Genomic DNA, 21,354 nt, shown 5'->3' with positions numbered 1-21,354 from the left:
TTCGGCCTTATGTACTATGTTACTATGTTACTATGTGTTTAAAACCACACATATACAGGTGAAACTCGAAAAATTTGAATATGGTGCAAAGTTCATTTATTTCAGTAATGCAACTTAAAAGGTGAAACTAACATATGAGAGACTCATTACATACAAAGCGAGATATTTCAAGCCTTTATTTGGTATAATTTAGATAAGGCCTCCTGCACACGAACGTGTGCGCCCCATTGCCGTATTGCGGATCGCATTTGCGGATCCGCAATACACGGGTGCGGTTCCGTGGGCATTCCACATCACGGATGCGGACCCATTTACTTCAATGGGTCCGCAAATCCGGAGATGTGGAATGGTGCGGGACGGAAGCACGGAACTGAACCCTACGGGAGCACTACGGAGTGCTTCCGTGGGGTTTCTTCCCGTACTTCCGTTCCGCGAAAAGATAAAACATGTCCTATCTTTTTGCGGAACGGCCATTCACTTTAATGGGTCCGCGATCCGCTGCGGCTGCCCCACGGACGGTGTTCGTGCATTGCGGCCCGCAATTTGCGGGGCCCCAGCACGACCACAGGGCGCACACGTTCGTGTTCAGGAGGCCTAATTATGGCTTATAGCTTATGAAACCCCAAAGTCACAATTTTGAGGTACCATTTGCTCAGGGGATATGGATTCATTTGCTGACTAGAGTGTGACGCATTGTGCCCGAAACATGTAGACTCTGCTTTCTGTACCTGGATTTTACTGATTATTGAATAAAAGCCTTTGGATTGCCACAAATACAAGCTGGACAAAACTTATCTTTTTTCTTCACTTTGAGCCTAGAATATTGAACCTTTTCACAAAATTTGAATTTTAAGCTGCATTAATGCAATTCCTTTTAATTTGGACTTTTGCACAATATTCAAATTTTTCGAGTTCCACCTGTAGATAACAGGATACATTGACTAATCTCTACAAATTAGCACACTGTGGAAAAAAAATATGTGACAGCTACGTTACACTGTGAACACTGAAACTGAAGAAACTATACATAAGACTATATTTACCTATTCAGTCCCAGACTGGGGTACACATCTGCGAGTGTAATACAGCCCTAAAGCTGGAGTCACATTGCGTTTCTATCATCAATTTAGCAGATCCAAATAACAGATACACAAAAAATAGATGCGGGTGGATGCCAACTTAAAGACTATAGTCACAGTCTGGGCAATTTCTTTATGATTGCGTTTCACTCATTTTGGGCTAAAAGTCATTTTTTTAATTGGTCTTTATTAAAAAAAAGTTCTGCCATTTTTGAGATACAGGAGTTAAAAAATCTGTCTGTTTTCAGAGTATCACTTCTCAGTCCCATAAGCTGACAGAGCTCATGTGAAGCTTTATCTTTGATTTCCTAACCTCATTTAAGCCATATTCTTATCAGTTTGAGAAGTTTAGTTATAATGAGTGTTTATCAGGTCAGAGACAAGGCTTCACATGGGAAGTCAGCTGGCGGAACTCAGGATCGACAGTCTCCAAATAGACTGATTTTTTAACCCCTGTTTCTTAAAAACTGCTGAACATTTTTAATAATTAAAAGAACAATTGAAAATGTATTTTTAGCCTGAAATTAGTAAAATGCAATCATTAAAAAAAATTGCCCCAGAGGTGTCCAAAGCCTTTTAGGGAATTCATTTTCATCCGTTTTTGGGTATCTGTTAAGTATCTTCTAAGAGGAAGATAGAAACATGATGTGATTCCAGCCTTACGCTTCACGTCTGTGAATAAACCGTTAGGGGACAGAGGGCATTTGGCATCAGTTTATACAATAATTGTTTGTCTTACTGAAAAGGGAATTTTTTCCCCTATAGGGTGTGTAACTAAAGAACTGTTCAATGCATTTCAGCAGTTCAGTCTGCAGGTTACACATACTGTAGAATCAATTCAGACGTTAGTTCCACTTAGCATTTATGGTTTAGTGTAAAATCATGCAGAATTTTGCAAAAACGTTTGCTAAATAGAGTACGTCTAGATCCTTGATGCAGTGAAACGATGAAAATCAGCCTAGAAATTGGTTTGAGAGCCAGTGGCGTGTAGTTGAGGTAGGGATTTCATGCATCATATTAGACTAAGCATCATATAGATAAAAGGATAAGCAATATTTATATGAAATTTTACAATTATAAGGTTAGAATTAAAATTGCACTATTTAAGTAAGGCATCCAGAAGGTATATTAAAAGATTTTTTTTTATTGTCTATCTGCTTTTTTTATAGGGAAAAAAGCGTTCCCTGCAAGATCTCCCTCTAGTGTTAAGTACTAAGCACTGTAATAATTTGTGGCATGGAGGAGATAATTACATTTGATAACAGTTTAAAGGTTGCATTTTGGTAAAATTCCAAATGTTACATAAAATGACTGAAAATAACAGGAAGCGAAAAAAATCTGGCAACAGCATCCTCTAGCAATCCATATTTAATGTGCTCAGCAGCAACGCTTTGACCCTTGCAATACATGGTCTTTTTGTAACCCTCAGAGAAGGTCATCAATATCTGATAAATGAGGTGCGACTCCTAGCGCCACCACTAATCATCTGTTTGAAGAGGCCATGGCGCTTTGATGAGTGCTGTGGCCTCCCACAGCTTACTAAGCGCAGTTCCATACATTGTATAGTCACTGTGCTTGGTATTGTAGCCCGGGCTCATTCACTGGAATGGGACTGAGCTGCGAATAACACACTAGGGCACACAAAGCACCACGGCCTCTTTAAAACAGCTGATTAGGGGGGTGCCAAGAGTTGGACCCACACCTATCAGATATTGGTGCCTTATCTTATATTGGACTCCAAAAAATTCCTATTAAAGGGGTTATCCAAGGCTATAAACTGCCATATGTCAGGTCTCTCACGTTGTATATACTTACCTGGTTCCTCACTCCCTTCGCCGCTCTTGGTCCACGCACCGCCGCTGCTGCTTCTCCCTGTGTGCGGATGAAAACATCCGATGTCGGAGGGGGAGCAGCCAATGGCAGGCGAGGACAGGGACGAGCCTCCCTAGCGAGCCTCCCCAGGTATTATATATATTATATATTGTTTAGAGGGGAAAAGATTTAATAAAAATTTTAATTTATTCATTTAAACCTCTGCTCTTTCGATGCTTGGGAGTCATGTGGGCGGTCCTACTCCGTGACTAATCGCATGTCTAATCATACGCATATAGCTGTCAATCAGTAAGTGCACCACCCACATGACTCCTAATCATAGAAAGAAATGTTCCAATAAATAAATTGCTTTATTTTTTCCCATAAAACTATATATCAGTCTGCTCAGCTCCTCCTGCTCTATAACCTGCTGTCAGATTGCACTGCATCTTGCGGTGAGTGGTGACAGGTTCCCTTTAAGTCTGCACATGCAGTTGTGTTATGTAGACAATAAAAAAGCATGAGATAGTTGTCTTTAAAATCAGAATAGTCTATAAACTCTTCATAGAATTCTGATTTCATCTGTTAGAATTGGGATGCGGTGGCACTTAATCTGACCCCATTTAAGCTTCTGTCCCAAAACTGTGAAAGGGAGAGCCAGTACCTAATCCAACCCACAGAGGGGAACTCTATTTCATTTTATATCAACTACTCCCAAATAGTTATTTGCTATATTATTGTGATCACTATACACCTCGGATTTCTAGTAATGACTCCGATACAAGAAAATGGGACACTGTTCATTTACCTGTTTATGGAGCTGACACTGGGCACGGTGTCATTGTCACACACTCGCTCTGCTAATAGCCTGTCCCTGATTTCCCATGCAAACATAGTGGGATTTTGCCTCTTGTAGTCTGCTATTTTGTCTACTACTTTGGGCGTTGCAACCTTTGGTTTTGATCCTCCAATTACTCCCGGTTTAATACTTCCGGTTTCGTAATACCTGCAAAAGAGAAAAATGACAGTACACTTTAAGCAAAGAATAGTTTCATGGAAGGATCAGTCACATAAAGCAGTTAAATAAAGACGAGCTCATTTCAAATGAATTCAAAGCTCACCCTTTAAATGACATATGACATGTATGTGATGTCATTCTGATAGATGTACTGCCAGAATGGGAAACTGAATGATGGAGATTAGCCAAGAGTTTCCTATTGCTATCACACTGTAAAGGTATAAGCACGTGAAAGGGCTTGCAATTAATCAAAACTAGTCACAGAAAACAAATCACAGCCAATGTCGTTTTACATTGACCTGCTTGACAGCCAATTGTGGTTCCTAGGAAAATGAACCTGCTTGGAATGGTTCCTATTGATGGAGTGTTTAGTTAAAGTCACCCTTTATAGATCAAGATTATCAATTTTTTCTCTACTCACAATGCTATATACTAATTTTTAAACAGTTTAAAAGGCTAGGAAAACTTTTGAGGAAATTTTTTTAATGATTACATTTTATTCATTTTGGGCTAAAAATCCATTTTTCGATTAGTCTTCTTAAATAAAAAATTGAAGCCATTTTTAAGAAGTAGGGGTTAAAAATCAGTCTGTTTGCAGGTTATCACTTCTCAGTCCCATAAACTGACGGCATGTGAAGCCTCATCTTTTATCCCCTGACCTTATAAATACTCATTTGAGGCTGGGTTCCCATCACATTTTTCCCATCCATTTAACATATACAAAAATGTACACGTTAAACGGATGCCTCAGACTGATGCCATACAGTAGCATCTGCTCACCCTAGAGTTGTATTATAAAAAAATTTAAAAAAAGGATACTTTTTTTTTCCATTGTAAAAAATATGGAAATGTATACTTTTTTTACTGGGCTGTGCAGGATACAAGGACGTGGTGTGCTGCGTTTATGAATCCTTTTTTTGTAACGTATTCCTCAAACGGAGGCATAAAGTGTGATGTTAACCCACCCTAAGCCATATTCTTATTAGTTTGATAAGTTAAGTTATGATGAGTGTTTATCAGGTCAAGGCTTCACATGGGCAATCAGCTGGGGGAACTCAGGAGCGACAGTCTCTAAATAGACTCCTGTATCTCAAAAACTGCTGAACATTTTTAATAAAAACCAACAGGAAAAATTATTTTTAGCCCGAAAGAGTTTTTTATAATGAGAGTTTATTAGGACCTGTGAAGAGCAGCATTGTTACCTGCTCCCCACCACTCAGATCTGGCTCCATCACTGCACTTTTGTCCTCACATGCGCTGCTGCTGCCGATTATTGACTGCAGCAGTTACATGTCCCCGAACAGCACATGACTGCACTGACGTGCCACTTGGGGACACATATTATACAAAAGGTCATCCAGACCAAAAATCCCTTTAGAGGTCCCAACAAAAAAGTTTAATGTATATAAAACTAATTCTTTAATTTGTACCTTTAAAATTAAACCTAAGTGAATTTTCATCCCGAGGGCTCCAACCTAGGGCTCATTTTGTTGTTTACTTGGGGACACAGCAACACTGCCTTGGCTGCAGCAGCTCACGTGACCCCATTCTTTCCAGAAGTTTATATGCAGGGACCAAAGTGCAGTGAAGATAGGGTTATCCTATATTTTGATTTCTTCCTAGTCCTGGGACCACATACCTTTTCAAGGTAGAGCTATATCACAAAGGGTGTGCTTATAGCCTTCAAGTGAGCAAATTTTCTGAATTTTCAAGGTTCAGATACAAACTTTCTAAAGAATTCAAAATATACGGCTGTAATGTGGTGTGTTGGTTAGGAAATCAATTCATTTTGTAATTGCATTCATTTTTTTACTGACATCTCTGATTACAGTGCCATATTATTTGGTAAACTAAGACAGGGTTCCACTGTAATTAATATTTATCCAAATAATGAGCTATGAAATTCCAATTTATTGTTGACAGCTCAAATGAAACAAATCAACATGCTTAAATTCAGAATGCCAATATATATAAATGTAACCATTACTATCTGTAGTTTTTTTTTTTGCTCCTGCTGAACTTGGACAGAGGAATATTGTCTCGGGGTTATAATTGCCATCTATTTGCGTATGTGACTCACTAGCTATTTTAGGTCTGCAACACCTATGGGGACAGTTTTCACCATGACCAAAGTACCTGGGCTTTAGCATAAACGTGGCCACACAAATTAAAATGGCTGATGACTATGCTATTCATGCAAAAATCCATGAATAAGCTGCAGAAACCCAACCTCCATGGTACAAATTTGTGAATCTACCCTTAAGTTGGAAATATTCTTAGAATTTGCTCTGATAGATTGTTCAAGCTGTGCAAGAATAGGTCTAGGCAAAATTGTTCCTTCAGCAGCAAATACAGGGATAGTGTGGCTATAAGGCCTCTTTCACACGAACTATACGAATTGGCTTAGGGTGCGTTCAGGGAAACTCGCACCCTTTTGCAAGCAAGTTCCGTCAGTTTTGTCTGCGATTGTGTTCAGTTGTTCATTTTTTTCCGCCCGGGGGCAATGCGTTTTGATTCGTTTTTCACGCGCGTGATAAAAAAATAAAGGTTTACAAACATCTCCTAGCAACCATCAGTGAAAAACGCACTGCATCCGCACTTGCTTCCGGATGCAATGTGTTTTTCACTGAAGCCCCATTCACTTCTATGGGGCCAGGGCTGCGTGAAAAAACGCAGAATATAGAACATGCTGCGTGAAAAACAAAACCACTCATGTACACTGACCCATTGAAATGAATGGGTCAGGATTCAGTGTGGGTACAATGCGTTTACGTCACGCATTGCACCCGCGTGGAAAACTCTCCCCTTTGAAAGGGGCCTAAGGATTGTTGTTCACATAAGCTCTTGCATGGATGAATAGTACACACAGTGATCCCTATCTATGAGCTTGTCGATTGTAGAGGAAATTGCAGACCCAAATCTTTGGAAACTCAATTGAGCAGAGAACACATTTGGGGATCAAAAGTTATCAAAAGTGGTGAAAAAGAAAAATACAGGAGTTGTCACACCAAACAATCAGGTCCCTTTTTTTATTTCCATAAGGATCTCAGAACATTTCGACATGGAAGATAACTGGACAACTACTCCACTTTCCTTTACACTACATAAGTCGTGTTCTGCTCATTTTACCTAGATCAAGAATCCTCCTTTACAGCCAAGTAAGCATGGCAGGATTTGTAGGAAAAGGTCTAGATTTGGGCAGAAAAGGATGAAAAGAACTTAAAGGGGTTGTGTCACGGAACATATTCTACATTTTTCAAACCAGCACCTGGACTGGAATACTTTTGTAATTGTATGTAATAAAAAAAAATTGCATAGCCAGTAAGCTATTCAATAATCTGTATCTTTATAGCGCAATAAACATGTACAAAGTTAATAGAATTATATAATACACTACAAATAGTTTAGAATTTCCATTTGGTGGTGGTAAATTTGCAGAGACACTGTTACCTGCCAAGAATTTTGCTGACGCATCCATGGCTAACTCGTAGTTGCCTTGAGATGTCGCACGGCCGGACACCTTGATGGGCAAGTTCCACAATTCTTTGACGAACAACATCAGGCAGTGGTCGGCCATTTACAAACACACCCCCTAGCTGGTTCACTCCTCCGTGTCCTGCAAAACATAGAGGGCAAAATAAAGCGGTAAATAGCTGCATTGCTTACTCTTCCTATAGGCATTAAAGCAGGGATGGCCAACCTGAGGTTCTCCAGCTGCTGCAAAACTACAACTCCCAGCAAGCCCAGACAGCCTACAGCAGGGCATGGTGGGAGTTGTAGTTTTACAACAGCTAGGGAGCTTCAGGTTGGCCATCTCGGCATTATAGACAGTAACTATTAGAGTTTAAGGGTTTGTGTATGTCCTCATAACTGTTTTGCACCCTAAGCAAGAAGCCTCACCAATATTAATGTACACACTACTGTCTCTACAATCTCAGGGGGACATACTGTAAATGATATACATATATTGCAACGATCTTGGTTTATTGTAATGCTGCACCTATGATTTGAGAGCTCTTGTAGTATTAGTACTGATATGTTATATGTGGGGTGTTGAGCTTGTATATGGGGTTTCATTCACACCCAAAGGCTTTAATATACATTGGGCCCAGGGCCAGTGAACTTCAAACAATTCCTTTGGGCATATTTATATGCATTTTTTTCATAGTTACATTGTATAGGAACATAAGATTATAAAACCTTACTAAATGTGGAATTAAAACATTGTCAGAAGTAAAGTAAGTCTTACAAAAAATAAAGATATTTATAAAAAGAAGAAGCCCTATAGTGACAGAAAACGATAACAGTTCGCTGCATCTATAGTATTGCTGCCATTAGAAGTGGCAATATAGAGCATTATGTTTTAAGGAAAGTAGTTGCTTCCTTAGTTTGGACAACATATACCGCACGACCACAGGTAAAGCCACAGAATGAGAATGTACAGGTTAGAACAAGGTTTGAAGATGTTTGCTTACAACAATACGCCATTGCACTTCTGCTATATCATTTTACTATTATGGTGCTCTTAGATCTTTCATGTTAAAGGGATTGTCCAAGTTATTTTTGTTGATGACCTATCCTCAGGATACGTCATCAATGTCAGGCCAGTGGGGGTCCGACACCCCCGCCGATCAGCTGGTTGAAGAGAAGGTGTGCGCTGTGCCAGCACAGCCTTCTCTGCTCTGATTACCTGCTCACTGTGGCAACCGTGAGTAGGTGTAATTACAAGAAGCCGTCCCATTCATTCCGATACACTTGAATAGGAAGGAGCCATCACATAGAAGAGATAAAGTTGTCACCGTGACTTTGTAGTAAAAAGATCACATAGAGGCACGGAGTATTATCAGTCATGTTAATGCTCTGTGTCTCTGCTGTCCAGAGCAGGGCTTGGCTCTCTTTCACCCAGCGGATAACCCGCACGGCCTCCGCTCATGTGAAAGAGCCCTTAAAGGAGTTTTTCTGGGAATAATCACATTTTATCTAATGCCCACAGCCTGCCTTCTGAAACAGAAGATTGATTTACCTGCTTTCAACCGTTCTGGTCCTCCATGCTGCCTCCGCTGTGTCCATGTTCCGATCCCCGATGCTGCATAGGCATGGTCACATGCACCGCACCAGCCAATAACTGATGTGGCAGTCATTAGACACAGTGGAGCATGTGACCATGTCCATGCAGCACCAGATGTAAACGCTCCGGGGACCGAAAGATGGACTCAGCAGAGGCAGGTAAGTGGGAATTTTCTGTTTCTGGAAGCAGGCTGTGGGCATTAGTTAAAATGTAATTATTCCTGGAAAACCCCTTTAAAAGGGCTGTAACACCAACCTAAATAAATAAAGGCATAAAATATGGATATAGGTCATATATATGAATTGTGCATTACGTTCATGTTGATTTTTAAACTCCATATCAATATTTATCCATATATCTCTCTAATTGCTTCTTTATATATGGAACACATATGGTCATACATATAGATTTTAAATATGGAGAAAATAAGATGCTGGATATTTTTTTCAAGTTCCATTGATTTCTATGGGGAAAACATATCACCAATAATCTCGAATTATGTTTAAAAGGCACATGAAGAAAATGCTTTAGTGTACCGTAATTGGTAGCATTATACATTCTTGTTCAGGACTTCCCAAATATGGGAGTAATATGGACATGAAGTATCTTCATAAGGGCTTGTTCACACCACCGTGCCATTTTTTGCGGTCCGCAAATTGCGGATCTGCAAAAAACGGATGCCGTCTGTGTGCCTTCTGCAATTTGCGGAACGGAACAGTTAGGCCTATTATAGAAATGCCTATTCTTGTCCGCAAAACGGACAAGAATAGGACAGGACTCATAATTTATGCGGGGCCACGGAACAGAGCAACGGATGCGGACAGCACACAGAGTGCTGTCCGCATCTTTTGCGGACCCATTGAAATTAATGGTTCCGTATACGGACCGTATGCGGAACGCATAAAACGGTCCGTATACGGAATGCAAAATACGTGTGAACGAGCCCTAAGAATGAGATCTTATATATTAAAATGTACGCTAAATGAAGGAGCAGATGTTTTGTATCTGACAATAAAATTAGAGTACTGTATATTTCACTACAGGGTAAAGACAGTAAGAAAAATACAGTAACACTGAGGGTTTCTAGTAAATATCTGTACAATTAATGGTGTAATAGAGGACTTACAGGCACAAGGAACAGTAGACATTTGTTAAGTGCATGACAGGAAGGTCAAATACATCTCAAGTCCGTTGTTTAAGCATGAATAATTACGAGAGACATTTATTCAATGAGGTGAACATTCTACAGGGATCTATTAACCGAGACGAAGAATGTTATAGAAGTATACATACATGTCTATAAAGTTGTACAAACTACGACAATTAGCGAGCAGTGATAGAAAGATGAATATGTTTAGATTTCATACATTTGTCACAAGAACATACTTTCGACTTGTGCTCCTCTATTCATTTTATCTGGGAGTGAACAGCTCTGCTGAAGTAGGGAGTAGATTCTTTCTACAGCTCAAACTGAGATTAGGTTCCAAAAGAGGTAGAAATCTGTATCTCTTATACTTTTCCTATTTTAGGCTACTGGTCCATGGCAACTTTTAGTCATGCAACAGTCGCTGTAAAATATGAATTATCTTGGCAGCCATATGACCTCAATATACACATAGAGGAAATGATGAAGCTGCAATAATCACACAATCTTACCACAATCTTGACTCCACCAGAAGTCAAAGCTAAGATCTATAGACACACAGAAAGAAAGACAGAAAGGCAGCTAAATAGATGATAGACAGGTAGATAGATAGATAGATAGATAGATAGATAGATAGATAGGATATAGATAGATAGATAGATAGATAGATAGATAGACGATAGGTAGATAGATAGATAGATAGATAGATAGACGATAGGTAAATAGATAGATTGATAGACAGATAGATAGACGATAGGTAGATAGATAAGAGATAGATAGATGGATAGATAGATAGATAGATAGACGATAGGTAGATTGATAGATAGATAGATAGATAGATAGATAGATAGACGATAGGTAGATAGATAAGAGATAGATAGATAGATAGACGATAGGTAGATAGATAGATTGATAGATTGATAGATAGATAGATAGATAGATAGATAGGCGATAGGTAGATAGATAAGAGATAGATAGATAGATAGATAGACGATAGATAGATAGATAGATAGATAGACGATAGGTAGATAGATAGATTGATAGATAGATAGATAGATAGACGATAGGTAGATAGATAAGAGATAGATAGATAGATAGATAGATAGATAGATAGATAGATAGACGATAGGTAGATAGATAAGAGATAGATAGATGGATAGATAGATAGATAGATAGATAGATAGATAGATAGATAGATAGACGATAGGTAGATAGATAGATAGATAGATAGATAGATAAATAATTTTATGCATGAGATAGATGGATAATTATGAGATAGATGGATAGATATGAGAGATAGATAGATATGAGAGATAGACAGATAGGAGATAGAGAGATAGATAGATAGATAATAGATAGATAGATAGATAGATGATAGATAGATAGATAGATAGATAGATAGAAGATAGATAGATAGATAGATAGATAGATAGATAGATAGATAGATAGATAACAGATGGGTGGATGGATAGATAGATAGATAGATAGATAGATAGATAGATAGATAGATAGATAACAGATGGGTGGATGGATAGATGGATATGAGAGATAGATTTGATATAAACTGTGTTGACAAAGAGCCATCCTTGTGCATAGCACCAACAATAACAGCATAACAATAACTGCTCTCAGCCTACCAGTCTAGAACACTGAATGGGCCGCTAAATCTAAAACAAGAGTCATGGGGAATGAATGCGGTCCGAGGTTGTCCAATTTTTTTATTATTATTTTAAAAAAAGGGTGGAGGGGTCAGAACAGCTTAAGATGATTAAAAGCAATACTCACCAATCCCTATCACTCCCATTATGCTGTTTACCGGGTCCCCACTGGATTCTGCTTCCTGACTTCTCTTACCACACAGGAAATGACTGTTTAGCCAAGTAGCACTACTGCCAGTCATTGGGTAAGTAAGAGTTTCCAGCGTGTCGAGAGGAACCAGGATGCAGAGACCAACAGGGACCAGTTAAACATCAGAAGGTGAACAGGTGAAAATTTTGCTATGCCATTCTGATCCTATTATTTATATTTTTTTTATTATACTGAATTATATAGTGCTACTATATTCCGCAGCGCTTTACAGACATCAGCATCAAGCTGTCCCCAATGGGGCTCACAATCTAAGGTCCCTATCAGTATGTCTTTGGAGTGTGGGAAGAAAGCGGAGAACCTGGAGGAAACCCACACAAACACGGGGAGAACATACTATAAAAAAATTGTAAAAAAATTTTGCCAGACATCCTCATCAAAACTTGACTGCTTTTCACCATTTACAGTAAATGACTGTAAAATCCTGTGGTCTGCCATTAGCTACTAGGCCAGGGAGTAGCAGACTGACAGGCCACCATCGTATCTTTCAGTCAACAAGATAACAAGCTACAAGTCGTAAAATAATAGTGGTAAGGGAGCAGGGTTGCTAACCGTCCAAAAATCCTAGACAGTTCGTAAAAATAGGCGACTTTTTTGCTGTGTCCGTGAAAAAAAAATATACGTGTCTGCATTTTTTTGAGGCTGGTGGTACTTGACTAGATTATTTTGGTGGTAATTATCATTTCACAGCTCGCAGTAAATGCATTCTTATCAGTATATTGAGCTATAAACGTATGACTTATAATCTTTATCATTCATTATGGTTTTCCAATTTGTCCATAAAAAATGTGGGCTGTCCATGATTTGTGCAGAAAGAAAAAAAATTCTGGTAGGCAACTCTGTAAGGGAGTAAGTAACTAGATTTCTCCGCCTACTTGGGTTTTAAAAGAAAAATCAATATATCTGACAGCCTGTGACTTATTGAATTGAAAGGTAGATATGGGATTTTTAGCAGACAAACGTAAAAGTTTTATTGTACACCCCAAGACAAATATCCAGAACCCTCTCTACTTAGTTTCAGTATTGAGTATTTAATAGTAAAGCCAATTCTGGCAGTGGAAATATCCAAATATAACTGAATTTAAAATAATATTTCATTGTCCTTACATGATTCTCAATTAAAATGGTAATATCATTTAAGTATTGCTTAATCTGAATTCTGATATAAGGATCTAAAAGTAAGTGTTGGCTCACACGCAGCAGATTTTTCTAGCACAAGTTTCATATACCATACATTTGAATGGGGTTTATAAAAATCCATGCACAAGCCATAGAAGCAGCCTAATCGAGATGGATGGAACTGATTTTTGGTCACAGAAATGTCTGTAGCAAATCTGGCTGGTCATACAAATGAGATACCTGTCAGCCGAACAAGCTGTCTTACTGCTTCTCCACCCCTTCCCCCCTCATCCCTGTTAGATGACCAGGAGAGGGGAATAAGCTGCTTCCAAACACCTATGGTGATGGTGTATCTCCTAGAGAACAAAAGGATCGGACATGCTAAAATTCAATAGGCCAGTCTTTCTCTCCATCCACCTCTGTCATTGAGGGAGAACTGGGGGGCAACCATATATTAGATGGTAGGGTGGTCCGGCTGAAATTGGTAGGATCGCCAAATATATATCTAACATGTAAGGCCAGATTAATTCAGCTGCTAACCTGATATTTAGGCATGATGGCAATTTTAAAACCAGTCATATGTGGTGGCATCATTACCAAAGATTTTAATTGTACTACATTAAATGCCCATACATAGAACAGAGGCATGCATCTAGGAAAATAAAAAAATCTTGTCCTCATTATTCCCCTGTCCCTAAAATAACCAATCCTGTAGCAACTGTGGATATAGGGAGCCTTATTCTGGATCCAATATCCCTAGGAAAGAGAATAGGGAGACCATGAGTTGGGCACTTATAGCAATATCTTGATATTGCTGTGGGTGCTCCATAAATGATGACACCATTACTCAACAATAAAAGCTCACAATAGAAAAATATATTTTAGTTATATATCCGCAGTAAATTAAGGATTTGTCATGTTAGATATAATTTGTAGAACAATGTCCAAAATCAGGTTTCTCTCTGCAACATACTCCAGGCCTCATGCTTTATTAGAGTTATTAATTACCAACATGGTTATGCATTTTGGGAATAAATTTTAATTAAGCCACAAACATAGAGACAAAAGTAAAACCACGCCATAATGCTCTGTCTTAGGGATGTACAACCTGCAGTCTTGGGGCCACATGTGGCCCACGGTGCCATTCTGTACAGCCCCCAACCATCTGGACATAGAAAGGTTTGTGTGTGTGTGGCTGTCCATATGTATTTTCTACGTCAGAGCTATAAGGATTGGCACACACAAGGGAGCGAGGATGAGCAAGGACTAATAGTCCACTATGTAGCTATCTCTGGGTACATCAGGAGAATGGGATCCATGTTCCTGATTGGCACACCAGAAAGGGAGCATATGAGCTAGAAGTGGCCACCTACGGATGCAGTTCTCTCTTTATGGGAGTTGTAAAATGCTAGGCTGTGACTACAACATCCATAATCTAGAATGGAGAAAGTCACATATATGAATGGCCTCTTCTTCTCTGGAATGCTGATTGAGGAATGGTGGGAGTCCTGGAAGTGGAACCTTCACCTATAAGACATTCATGACCTATCTTTAATATGATGATGATGCCCTTTTAGGTTTTATTGCAGCCCTTTGGACTGGTTCAATATGACAATGTGGCCCTCAGATTAGAAAAGGCTGTGTACCACTACAGCGATCGCTCATACCCCATACAGATTCACAGTTTCTGGGCAGCAAATCCCTGTATAAACAACACTATCTGCTGCCCAGAAATGATGAGTTTGGTATTCACCCGATGCTTTCACTCTATGAACAAGAATTTGCTCACTCATCGGGTGACCGGTGGCAGTTTTACATAGGTCAATTATTGGGGCAAGTGGTTGAACAAACATTCATTCCTGATAATCAACCCAATAATCATCTCATGTAAAGGGATCTAGAAAAGTATACATCTAGACAGGGAGTCTTTAAATTCACCGGAATCATCACAGTGGCTCAGGTTGCATGATACATGCGGCACATCTATAGATTGCATGTCTTAATGTTTACGCCAACTTTTAGCTGTCTTATGTTTTTTGAGATTTTTACACCACAATTTCAGCACATTTTTGACCACGCTTCCTTTCCCATGAGTCATTCCCCCTTTGTTGAGCGTGGTGAAAAAATGCAATATTTTGCGTCTAAATAGAGGTACAGGTTTATTAGTGACTTGGGGCCAGGGTGACCCACTGTAATGAAGTAGCCATATTGTTTGGCCACCCGTTCTAGTTAAGCTGTCTACATTTAAAACAATAATACAGAATCTCTCTCAATAAGTATAACTCATTGTGCAAAAATTAGTTTTTTTTTACCATTCTGTTATATAATATGTATGGGTTATATACTCATTATTTCAAATAAACAGTATGTTGGGAGAAGCCCATTTAAGAAGGTGACAATTTGCTGAACCCTCAGTTTAAAACATTGGAACTGAGATCTGAGATAAATCCAGAAGCCATTAAATATAAAGGACTTTCCTTCACTATACAATGCACAATGGGGTGAATTGAACATTTAACCAATGTTCCCATCCATCCTTAATATAGCAATTTTGTTAAAAGTACTTGGAAAGTTTTCTCATTCATTTTGTCTTACCCTACCTATATCAACAGTAACTGGAGCCCCAATTTTCATCATAAAGAAAGGTTTGCCTACAACTGAAAACTGGTTATTTTTTTTATTTGGCACAAGAGAAGACTATAAACGGATGAATCAAGTGGGGTATATCAATATAGCATACAAGCTAGCAGGCTAACTTTCTGCTTTATTTCCATGGCACAAAAAAATGTGTTTTTAAAAATGTATATTTGTAGCAATGTGCAAATCTTCAACATACAGGGGCAAGCCAAACGGTCAAGTTGTGGGCAGATCAATCCATACCCTTTCGGGGCTTGCGCAAAGTTGATGTGTAGAAAATCATCAAAGGAAATTAATATGTTCATAAGCAATTATTTGTATTACTGGACAAGATTGAGGGAAATTAAAAAATTCTAAATCCCATAATAAATCTTCTACAATTTAATGCTTGTATGATGACATTTGAAGTTTGGTCCATTATTGTCCTATATTCAGCTGACGACCCTTTGGTACTTTGCCTACCCAGTCTTCCTTATCTCCATCACCAATCTCCTCAGTCATAGGCAGAAAATCCATTTCTGGATAGATGTCAAGCACACATAAAAGATTCTCAAACCTGGGAAGCCACTTTCCTGCAGGCTACCTGCCCGTGTTAAAGCAACATGTCCAAATCAGTTCTCAGTAGGAGCCCCATTTTTCCTTTGGACAGAGTGATTAATGTATTACATACAAAGCAAAATGAGACAATGTTAAGTCCATGATAGCTGGTTCCTCAAGCAATTCCACAGCAAGAAGCAGCGCCGGTAAAGGACTCTGCTTATGGCCTAAGTTATACATATAGCCTACACACCATAATAAACATACACTAGTCCCCACTGTGCACCTGACTATCATTCTTCTAAAATAAAAGAGTTTATATTCACATTGACATGTTTTTTAATGTGATGCAGGAGCATCTATGACTTAAGGTAGTCATTGTTAACCTCAGTCTATTTGTCTTAATCTTTTATTCTGTTTTTCAGTTCCATATGATTCATTTAGCCTTATCATAAAAAATGGATAATGGAAAATACAGTCTGGTTGCCCATGGCAACTGATCAGAACCAATCAGAGTGTCATTTTCATTTCTTCACTCACTCTATACAAGCAAAAGCTGCTCCGTGATTGGTTGCTATGGACAACAAGACTAGTGTCTATCTATTTTGACAAAATAAGGTCCATCCTGCAGCATTGGAGAAGACCACATTGACCCATTCATCCAATTAGGTCTGCCCATCGACCTGTGCAAAACACAATTGTTATGAATTTCACCACACATACATACATATATGCAATACTGCTGAACCCGTGCAACATATTTTCATGAGAACACAAATTGCGTTTGAGGGTAAATGTTAACCCTTCCCCTTACTCCTTTATACAAATGTTACCCTAATATGAAATAAATATATTGCTGGATGAATACATATTATACAAGGCAATGTATCAGCTATTATGTACATGGCCTTGTGCTATTACATCAGATACACCGTAGGGAAAGATTTATCAAAACCGATGTAAAGAAAAACTGGTTTAGCTGTCCAAACTACATAGCAACCAATGAAATTCCACCTTTCATTTTTTAGAGCTCCTTTGGAATATGAAAGGTGGAATCTGATTGGTTGTTGTCAGCAACTAAGCTAGTTTTCCTCCACACCAGTTTCAATAAATTTCCCCCAGTGGACTGTATTGTTCACATAGCTAAAGCCCAAAACTTTAAGACAAAGAGATTAACTGTATGATTATAGTAATTTCAGGTTAAATAATGAGGTAATCAGAAACTGGACCTGGTGAATAATCTGTAACATGGGTCCACAACTATCACATGCTATGATGAATACTAGAGTCCACATATATATCAAAGGGGCTTCCCAGGGCCTGAAATCACGCCCATAGTTATGCCGCTGAAGATCACAAATGTTGTGTGCAACGACGCAGATTGTGAGGCCTAGATTATGTCTCTGACCTTATTGTCTAACCTGCAAATTGAAGAAGTAAACTTTCATTTCCTTATTTATAGTCTTCATTTTTCACTTCTTTATAGTATGTCTCTATCCAGATGTATTTAAACTAGCCTTCATTACGATACACAATGGGGCAGATTTATGAAACTGTCTAAAACAAAAAACTGTCTTTCTTGCCCATAGCAACTAATCACCGAGCAGCTTTCATTTTTCAAGAGCACCATAAAAAAATAAAAGCTGTGCTGTGATTGGTTGCTACGAGCAACAAAGACCGTTTTTGTTTTAGACAGTTTCATAAATCTCCCCAGTAATATTTCGAATATGCCAAAGCTTTCCGAGTCTATTTCCGTCTTCTTTCCTTTGCGTTTGAGAATATAACAAATTTTTAAAAAGACATTGAGAAGAGTCATTGAACTAGTGTTGTGTACTTAAATACTCTGACGATAACGTGGGTGTCCTTAATGAAAGTGCCATGATCACCACCATCAGAATTAATGAATTACCCCCATTGTGCAGTCTTTACAAATGACCAATTATACAACAGTGAAATGTCGTTTGGGATACCAAGTGACACAAGGCTTTGTTAAAAAGTCAATAATAATGAGCTGTAAGTCTTTATCCAGCGTGTTTGAAATTCAGCTTACACCATTAATTTCTACTTAGCTTCATTACCTCTCAAACACTGGTGTCAAATAGGTGGGGACCTTAGAAAACCATAATTCAATCCTTATAGCGCCAAACAGGCCTGGGATACAGTGGGGAGAAGTTAGAAAACCATAATTCAACCCTTTCCTGTGATAAAGAGGGAAAAAGTAAATATATATATATATATATATATCACTAACTCTAGGTGGTATGCCGTTCCTAACTGTAACTTTCCTTATGACCTAGACAAATTTACAGTGCCAACAATTTAATAACCAGGTGATAGAAAGGAACACTCATAAACTCCAAGATCCTGTTCCTCAGCTTTGCTGTGACTGATATCCACAATATGAATAAGAAACAGACAAGGTGGCCTTCTGAACACTACCATAAAAGAGCCTAGATGACCACTACTTTATGCACTAAGAATCCTTGACATAAAATAACCTCTCAGTTAAATATTCAATACTTTTAGATCATCTAAATGTAAAAAAAAAAAAAGCAAATTGTAAGAAAATGCATAAACTGTCATTTGCAAGAAAATGACATTAAAACTTTATAGATTAGTATTAACATTCAGTAGCCATCACATATTAAACACTTCCCTATGGTGACTAATATGACTATTGAACTGCTTACTATATCTGGGGAAGGGGTTGCACTAGTTCAACAACTTTCGGGGGGATACATAATATATGACAACTGTGAGATGTCAACTAAATTATAGGTGAAACTCGAAAAATTTGAATATCGTGCAAAAGTCCATTTATTTCAGTAATGCAAATTAAAAGGAATTGCTTTAATGCAACTTAAAATTAGAATTTTGTGAAAAGGTTGAATATTCTAGGCTCAAAGTGTCACACTCTAGTCAGCTAATAATCCATACCCCCTGAGCAAAGGGTACCTGAGATTGTGACTTTGGGGTTTCATAAGCGGTAAGCCATAATCATCCAAATTATACCAAATAAAGGCTTGAAATATCTCGCTTTGCATGTAATGAGTCTATCTCATATGTTAGTTTTACCTTTTACGTTGCATTACTGAAATAAATGGACTTTGCACGATATTCTAATTTTTCCAGTTTCATCTGTATATCTATTTGTTGACTCTTTGTTATGATTCTTATTTATCAAATTTTATATACATATATTTTCTAATTTGTATTGTTTATTAGAACAGAGAGATCACTGGCTCCATGGTCTGAGGGGGTACTCCTGGGCCTTGATTTCTTCAGACCGTCAGTTCAAAATGGCAACCTTTCCTATGGATATATCTTTTATATTTTAACTGTTCTATATTTCTACGTTCTCACTCCAGTGCCAGGGAGGGTGGCACTAAATAAATAGGTAATAGAATAAAAAAAACTTATATTTTCATTATTCATTTTGTTACTTATGAATTACCTTTTTCAGCCCTTTTATATTACTTTTCACTGGTACTGTAATAATTCCATATGGTGCTAATATTTTAATTGAAAATCTTGTGAATCATAGAGATAATCTATGCTGCTAGTACTTAGAGAAATATAACTAGTTATGTTTAGATCATATATCTAGTTACGTTTAGCTTATATAACTAGTTATGTTTAGAAATGTTGATCAAGCCTAGAGAAATATCTTCCCTGGAAAAGCAGGTCTGTACCTTTAACACAACTCCTGCCCTGAGCCTCACACCAGATTGTATAGTATGAGACAGTGACCCAGCTGGGGGAAGATATTATCTGCAGCGTTAATCATGGAAGGTTCACCTATGTTGCACAGTGAATCACATTAAAACAAACTAATCAAGTGTGATTAATAGCATTTAGAGTTGATTCAATATAGAAGCTTATTTTATGCAAAACAGTGAGAGTTTTCTATTAAACAGCACAGTGGCCAGGACAAGGCCAGGGGCTGAAGTAAGGAGGGGGCGTCCATGGCCAGCTATGGTCTTCTGCCTAAATTAATGGTCTTTTTCAAATAAAACCTTATCATGGCGTAAATGTATCTGCTATTTCAGAAGAACCAGGACACATTCTGGTGCAGGTGGTCCATCAGAGCTGAGGACATTAGCTTATGCTCCCTTTGTCCTGCTCTATGCTTTACCCTAGAGAATAGCCAATGGGTGCATTGTTGTGTGAAAATAAGACTATGCTGTCCATATTATTACTAAGTATTCCATTATCCAGTATGTCCACATGGTATATAGTATGCACAGTGCAGCTTGGCCATAAAGTTACAATGTTTTTCCTGTCTAAGTCATATTTACATTTAGATTCAATTTCCTTCTTTACTACTTTTATCATTAGTAACTCCCTTGGGTCTGCATATGACATATCAGTCAAGCTGCATTTTATATCACAATATATTCTAGATTATTTACAGTACAAATACTATACTAGGGTGAGGTCTATATTCCTGCTGGAAGGCAGCAATTCTAAATACTTTCTAAATGAGTAAAAATCGGAATTTTCATTCATCTCTAACACATCTGGAAAAGAGCAGCAAGTTTTCTTACAACAGACATAACTAATCTTGTGCTATTGCTGTATAACATCGGATTTTAGCTGAGCAGAAGTCTACAGAGGTCCAAAGCAACCCTACTTAGGTCATTTCAATAGGCAAAGCCTTGCTTTCACTCCTAATGTATGACGGATATTGACAAATAATAAAGATGCAAGGCGGTTTATGTGATCAAGTGATTAAGTAAAAATCAATATTTCCTTGAGAAGGCCCTCCACAGTGGCAATTGCTCTGCTGGATACAGTACAGAGATTTTGATTAATATACTAGAAGTGAAATCTAAAGCGAATGTATAAAGAACAGTGACAGCTGCTGGGATGTGCCTGGTTGTGGCAGGGAGCACAAATCAAATGTGAGACCCTTTGTCTGCCAGTGATTGGTTCCATCATTTAATATGGGGTTTATCTGTTGACTGTGCTTTATAAAACTGGTGCTCAAACATTAGATAGATATTTCAGAGTGACAACCCCCAGGGATACTACTAATAACGATGGTGAAAGATCGCTCCAGTATTGAACTTTA

The 21,354-nt window shown here is 38.2% G+C and overlaps 1 protein-coding gene across 3 annotated transcripts in view; it reads right to left on the bottom strand.

Moving 5' to 3' along the window:
* Positions 1-21,354, bottom strand: part of PAX5 (paired box 5) — a 264,529-nt gene that overhangs the window by 194,770 nt on the left and 48,405 nt on the right. For all 3 annotated transcript variants that reach the window (XM_040417363.1, XM_040417364.1, XM_040417365.1), the window contains exons 2-3: positions 7,360-7,525; positions 3,700-3,897 (exon numbers count right to left, since the gene is read on the bottom strand). In XM_040417363.1, coding sequence (XP_040273297.1) covers positions 3,700-3,897; positions 7,360-7,525 — 364 coding nt within the window. The remainder of the gene's footprint in view (positions 1-3,699; positions 3,898-7,359; positions 7,526-21,354) is intronic.

This window comes from Bufo bufo, chromosome 2, assembly GCF_905171765.1.
Source record: "Bufo bufo chromosome 2, aBufBuf1.1, whole genome shotgun sequence".
NCBI classification, from domain to species: Eukaryota; Metazoa; Chordata; class Amphibia; order Anura; family Bufonidae; genus Bufo; species Bufo bufo.
The sequence above is the reverse complement of the archived record's forward strand: the minus strand, read 5'-3'. Positions and strand labels throughout refer to the sequence as shown.